The 7,355-nt window shown below is 39.6% G+C and overlaps 1 protein-coding gene across 1 annotated transcript in view; it reads right to left on the reverse strand.

The window, feature by feature from the left end:
- The window catches only part of LOC107703021 (myeloid leukemia factor 1-like), a 17,811-nt gene extending 11,241 nt beyond the window's left edge, over positions 1-6,570 (reverse strand). The window contains exons 1-3 of the mRNA XM_016505511.1: positions 6,536-6,570; positions 5,238-5,249; positions 4,703-4,838 (exon numbers count right to left, since the gene is read on the reverse strand). Coding sequence (XP_016360997.1) covers positions 4,703-4,838; positions 5,238-5,249; positions 6,536-6,570 — 183 coding nt within the window. The remainder of the gene's footprint in view (positions 1-4,702; positions 4,839-5,237; positions 5,250-6,535) is intronic.
- Between the last annotated feature and the right edge of the window lie 785 nt (positions 6,571-7,355).

The raw sequence follows: 7,355 nt of genomic DNA on the forward strand, positions 1-7,355 counted from the left end.
GGCAGTCTATGGAGCCATGGAATAAAACAATAAAAAAAGGTCAATTTGATTTTATATTTCAAAATTCTGACTTTATTCTCGCAATTCCAAGATTATATCTCACAATTCTAATAAGGAAAAACAACTCGTCATTCTCTCTTTTCCCCTCGGCTCTTCTGGCTTTTTTCCTCAGATTTGACAAACTCACTATTTTTGAGTTAAGTCAAGTTATAAAGTCCGAATTAGGAGATATAAACTTGCATTTGCGAGAAAAAAAGTCAGAATTGTGAGATAAAATAAATAAATGTTATGTAAAAATGTTAATAGTAAGATTTAAATAATATTTCTAATAGTAAGGCTTAAATAATATTTCATGCTGTAACTGTAGGGCTAATACAATACGTCCCCTATGAACAGCATATGTGAATATTATGTAGACCTATTGTTTAAATCGAATTTATGCTTTAAAAGTAGAGTAACCATAACAGTTTTCATCCATCGTATGTCCATTTAAACGTCTGCGTTTAGCTTCAAATGGCGTCTTTGACGACAGTATTCTATAAAAATTATTTGCATTCCGATCTTGACATCAAAAGGCACAAAAATATTTTTTTATTTTATTCCATGGATTTTACCCATTTATCTCCACTTGTTCCCAGTGTTTTTCTGCAACCACAATGCGCGCGCAGCTGCAAGTGACGTAACTGTGACGTCTACTCTGAATTCGTCTATATAAGAAGACATAAAAACTCACCAAAACATTTTGACTTTTTTTTTTGTGTGTGTATGTGTATTTATCTAAGCACACACATCGCATGTACAGTAAGCCGCCTAGGGGACAGTGTCTCTTTTGCAGCCAAGTACACGTTTAACTCTTTTTAGTATTGGGCACGTTCGGCAGGAGACTGTATATTACGACAGCTTTGACTGATTTTTATGTTATGTTGGAAGGATGACAGAATGCGGCACTGCATTTTTATAATCATTGGATGCCAAAATCAAAAACAAAACTAAAATTCTACTAATCGCACAGCCCCAGTGTCGGCTCACTGCATTTTTTTTTTTTCAATGGAGAAAATATATCTGATTTTTACTTCCAGAATTCTGTAACGGTACCAAAATGTCAGTAGTCGTAGCAGTAAAATTCCACAGTTCTCAGTACCAATTTCTGTACCACGACAAAAACTATTGTCTGTATTCTATTTTAATATTTTTTAACTACTTGAAAATAAAAATATTAAATAAATAAAATTAGTTAATTATTCATTATATGAATAATTATATGTAAATAATACATTAAAACATTAGCATGTATCCTTCAAATACTGTTCAATTATGTAATTAAAAAGATCAAATGAAAGTAATAAAAAAACAAAAACACATTACAGGTAACAGAACAGGTGTCAGGTCTATTGCACTTACACTTCAAGACTTAATGCACAGATCTATTCTTACACATCAGATTGGTTTTGTCCCATCACTGCTGTGGTTATCACTGTCAAACATTGCAATTTCAGATCATCGCTCCTGAAACTTTGCATGAATAATAAAACTTTTATTCAATTTATGAATAGGTTACATACAGAAATCGAGCAACACTCCCCTTATAATCAATGAAACTGATATTACTTCAGATCAGCCGCAGCTCACGCTCACCGACTGAGTTAAAAATCCTCTTATGATCAAACAATCTTTCTACTGGTACTGCGGAAAGGCTGGTATTTTTACGTTTTTTTAAATTTAAGCATCAATCTACTGATATACTCGTACTTTTGACAACGATACTGTCTGTTGTCTATCTACTGCAACCCTAATTTGACACTAACTCACCCTTAAATGTTGAAGTATGAATGTAATGCCAGCCAGTCAGACGGTGTGTTTCTGTGTAAGTGGGCGGTTTTTGCACAAAATAAGCTGCAAAGTGGACCAGACTTTATGCTGACAGTCACATCATCAGTGACCCCAAAACAAGCCGAACCCCATCCAGAGCCTTGACCCTCAGGTGAGCAGCTGTCTTCACGGAGGCCACTAGTTCAAAAACAGATCGCAGGACTGTGAGGAGGCTGGCATCAGATGAAAGTAATTACCAGGGATAAATATACTGAGAGGTGGGGGATTACAAACGGACACGGGGACTAACTTTAGTGTTCTGAGCTGCCGGAACGGTGACACTTCGTCCAGTGTTAGCATACAGCAAACAAACAACTTCTAAAAGCACCTCATCCAGCGTTTGTGAACACATCTACCCTGTTTTAAAAGTAAACTGTCTATAAAATGGCCAGGTCGTATTTTACCACAAAGTCAAAATACAAAAGCAATGCAAAAAACAAAAACAAAACAAAAAAACAATTAGACAGATTTAAGCACATTAATAACAAGTAAGCATATTCCTAGTTTCTCTGCATCGCGGTATTTACTTTAATAATGCTGATTTAAATTTACAAATCCTTGTATTTTCATAATGTCAGTCCTGTGTCTTGTGTTTTCCTCCCCCACGTGCTCCATGTCCCAGTTGTCCCATGTTGATTGTTTCCAATTTGATTCCAGGTGTGTCTCGTCTTCCCCTGATTAAGTTGTATATAAATTGTGTTCTGCCCCTTGTTTCTCGTCCGGTATTGAATGTCATCTTTCCCCGTTACGTGTGTGTCATTAAAGTCTCTTTGTTTGAAGTATACTCCACGTCTCCTCGTTCCCCGCTTCGTTGACCTCCCAGACACCACAGGACTAAGCTGGAGGGACGGGATCCCCCGGTGTCTGGAGCGTTTCCGGCCCTTATCCAGAACCAGCCCGCAGTCAAGCCCGCTGACCATTCCTCAGTCAAGCCCGCCGGCCGCGCCGTTCACCCTTAACCAAAGGAGGAGGATGAGGAGGAAAAGACTGTTCTCAGCCCTCATCCTAGCCCCTGAGCCTGCACCAGTGTCAGCTCTAACCCCTGAGCCAGCTCCAGTGTTGGCTCCAGCCCCTGAGCCAGCACCAGTGTCAGCTCTAACCCCTGAGCCAGCTCCAGTGTCAGCTCTAACCCCTGAGCCAGCTCCAGTGTCGGCTCCAGCCCCTGAGCCAGCTCCAGTGTCGGCTCCAGCCCCTGAGCCAGCTCCAGTGTTGGCTCCAGTCCCCGAGTTTAGCCCAGAGAGGGCTCCAGTCCCCGGGTTTAGCCCAGAGAGGGTTCCAGTCCCCGAGTTTAGCCCAGAGAGGGCTCCAGTCCCCGGGTTTAGCCCAGAGAGGGTTCCAGTCCCCGAGTTTAGCCCAGAGAGGGCTCCTGTGCCCAAGTCTAGCCCAGAGAGGGCTCCAGTTCCCACATCCAGCCCAAAGAGGGCTCCAGTCCCCAAGTCAAGCCCAGGGAGAGCCACAGTACCCGAGTCAGGCCCATGGAGGGCCTTAGGGTTTGATATTTTCCCCAAGTATTTTGGGGGGGGGGTTATAGGGCTCCGGCCGTAGAGGCTGGGCCGAGTGCCGAGTCCAAGGCCACGGAGACCGATCAGCCATTGCCTCCCGAGTTCCCTGCTCTGCCAAGGCTTCCTAGTCTGTCTGCTCCACCATGGCACCCTGAACTGCCTGATCCGCCATGGGTCCCGGAATGGGTACCGCTCTGGAGGCCTGCCATCCAGTGTAAGCCAGTCCTGAGGGGCTTCCTGAGTGCCCACCCCCCGCTCCCCATTGGATGTTGTGTGGTGCGTGGACGCGCCTTCGGGGAGGGGGGAGTAACATAAAGTGTGTTCTGGCCCTTGTTTCTCATCCAGTATTGAATGCCATCTTTACCCGTTACGTGTGTGTTCCTGGTTCCCTTGATGTCACTAAAGTCTCTTTGTTTGAAGTATACTCCACGTCTCCTCGTTCCTCGCTCCGCCCTTCCTCACAGTAGCGAACATGACACATAACTTATCCAGCAATTTTTATACTATAATACTAACACATTATGTGTAATACTTCACAAATGTAAAATATCCAACCCATACAGCAAAAAATAGATTTTCAAATAGATTTTTTTAAATATATTAAACTACACAAAGAAATGAAAAAAATATATTTGCCAAAATATGTTTCAAAATATATTTACAGAATATATTTATATATTTATAATATACAGGTTATATTTTTATTTTCTAAAATTTATATATATATTTTTTAAAAAGTATATTTTGCCCAAAATATTCATTCATTCATTCCTGCCATATGGAAGTGCTTAATTTTCACTGGGTAACATAAGAAAATTACTCAAAATTTAAATCATAATCCAGCATTTTATCAAGACTTTTCTTATTGGCAGTGTTTGCTAATTCAAGCATTACCAGTCCAGCACTATTGTTCATAGTTAGTAACTTGAACAATCCCCTAAACCTAACTTGATAAATGGTGGTGTGTAACATCCAGAAAGACCTCTGAGTGTCAGAAATGTTTCAGTAGAACAAAGCCTCTCTGTTTTCTAAAAATACTCCATCAAATAAAAGAGCTTGATACGGAGCAGTTCACTGCGCTATAATACGACCTACAATTACTCAGCTGCCAAATGTCCTGCATGAACCTTGCTTACTGAGAAACTGGGCCAGTGAAGAAGATGTGTGGAAGGCATGTGTGATTGGAGAGAGGCCTGTGATACTATGATAGTCATCTAGAATGTGATAAACCGTGTATGGTATTTAAGTGTTTAAACCGCTCCGGGGTCAATGAGGTTACACAACAACACAGTCTGAGAGAAGAAGAATTAGCTTGCATAGGAAACACTCACTCGGCTGCTGCGGTCGTTCGGGCCAGTGTTGGGCTGAGCCGTGGCCCTGTGACCCCCGTGACCCCTGTGACCGAAGTGGTCAGAGAAACCCCCCATCATCTGCTGCATGCGCTCATGATGCAGCTGGAACGGGTCGCTAAAGGAGAAGATCAGAAAACAATACGATGGATAACAAACATTATTGTGTTTGTAATATAGCTCTGATTGTTAGTGACAGTGCTTCTCAACCAGTGATTCTGTTCGGATGAGTTGACATGAACAAAACTACACAAGACACAATAAAGAAAAATATGACCCAGACTACATTAAATACAGATTGGCTTGTGGTGAGGATAAGCATGATTTGTGTGTGTTGGGAATCATCTCAATCAGTCTGTGTCATGCTCATAGTTTTCCATACTGTTGGGCCAGTGTAGTTCATGTTAATGTTATACACTTTAAGGACATTTTGTTACTTTTGTATGATAAACAGTGGCTGTGTTGAACAGCTGAGAAGCACTGCTCTGCATGCATTGAGAACAGCAGAAGTGCCTACCTTGATGAGCAACTTAAGAACAGAAAGAAGAGAGACAAGAAACGTCATTACACTTTCTAAATGACAGCATAACATGAAGAAGCACACTGACCAGTGCATTCATCTCTACAGTTAGTGACTATACAGTGATGAAGACTCTGAGTGAAAGCTGACACTCATGCATGAAAGTTCAAACAGCCCAATACTTTACATGTGCCACCATCTGAAAGCTGCATAAATAATCTTTCCATTGATGTATGGTTTGTTAGGATAGGACAATATTTGGCTGAGATACAACTATTTGGAAATCTGGAAAAAAATCTAAATATGGAGAAAATCATCTTTAAAGTTGTCTAAATGAAGTTCTTAGCAATGCATATTACTAATCAAAAATTAAGTTTGGATATATTTACGGTAGGGAATGTACAAAATATCTTCATGGAACATGATCTTTACTTAATATCCTAATGATTTTTGGCATAAAAGAAAAATCAATAATTTTGACCCATACAATGTATTGTTGGCTATTGCTACAAATATACGCCAGCGACTTAAGACTGCTTTTGTGCTCCAGGGACACATATGTGAGTCTGCATGGACATGATTAAGAGCTTGTGCAGTAACACAGCAAGTGAACATAAATCAATAAATGCAATAACAATAAATTAGATTTATTTATTGCACTAATAACATAGCAAACAGTGTTGAAGACTTACAATCCCGTATGGAAACGCAATATATGACATAATATTGCCCTCAAGTGTACCGATATACCTATATATCGATATATAATTTTCACAGATGTACATTCTCAATTTTATTAAAACAAAAAATATATACAAAAATCTTTGTGTTTTGTTTATTTATCTAATTTAAAAAGAAAACGTATGTTTATATTTACTTATAACATAATATCAACATGTATCGATGGATTTTAGGATGAATATACATGTACATGTGCGAAAATAATATACCATTTGTAGAGGCTAGATGTTAATATATGAAATTGTTTCAATTTTTAATAAGTTTCAAGTAGGCATATGTTTTTACTTCATATATTTCATGTTAATTTAACAGGCATTTGCGTATGGGATGTCGGTTAACGAAACCAAATTAATAATAATAATATAAATTAAAAATACCACAGAATAAAATGAAATACTAATGAAATAAAACCTTAATATGCTTTGAATCATAACATTTTGAAATATGACGCACTAAAGGTAATTTACAATAAGGCTGTTTAATAAGGCTAGTTTAATAAGGCTGTCTTCTGAGCGTTCTGCAGTTAGTTTAGTGTAAAAGTGTGTGAGACTCACGCAAAGAAGGGCTCGTCTTGCTGCTGTCTGAGCATCGCGCTGCGCTTCTGAAGGACGCACGCGCTGCAGTTACTGTCGGAACCCCACACAGAGTGCACACGTGACCAGCTTTGAGCGTTTTGATTGGCTGAACACTGACGCGTTGGCCCCGCCTCTCGTGTGCAGGTGTGGTGTACTGTGTTGTCATGGAAAGTGTTCTCGTTATCTAGAAACTTCCACATGTTTATCTCACATTTATTCCAGCATTCTGTGTTCACTGTCACTGCAATATGCGCAGTGGTTTCTCCAGCATACAGTTTTACTGTTATACTTTCACTGTGCAGCGTAGTTTAGCCTGTGTGTGTATAAGCTATCAGAATGTCAGAGATACTGTATACTGTAACTGATCTGTAAAGGCACCGTTCAGACAAAGTGCTCATGAAATAGAGTTATAACATTATATCTGTCAGTGTTGGGAAGGTTAGTTTGGAAATATAATAATAGTAGGGTGACCATACGTGCCATTTTCCCAGGACGCATCCTGGCCAGGATTTCTATATTGCCTAAAATATCAAATATATGACATCAAAATACCTCGAGAGCATTTTGAAAGCATAAGGAACCGTCTGTATGGTATTTTGATGTCATACACCGATCGGTCTGCACACGCAAACAAAGCCAAAACCTGCCAGGACGCGTCCTGGGAAAATGGCACGTATGGTCACCCTAAATAATAGCCTATAGGTTACAGATGACAAGTTACCCTATTTAAAGTGTAATAAGTATAGTGTCACTATTTCAATTACTTTATTAAAGTAAAGTAACTGATTACATTTGATTA

This window comes from Sinocyclocheilus anshuiensis, unplaced genomic scaffold (assembly GCF_001515605.1).
Source record: "Sinocyclocheilus anshuiensis isolate Anshui unplaced genomic scaffold, SAMN03320099.WGS_v1.1 scaffold482, whole genome shotgun sequence".
NCBI classification, from domain to species: domain Eukaryota; kingdom Metazoa; phylum Chordata; class Actinopteri; order Cypriniformes; family Cyprinidae; genus Sinocyclocheilus; species Sinocyclocheilus anshuiensis.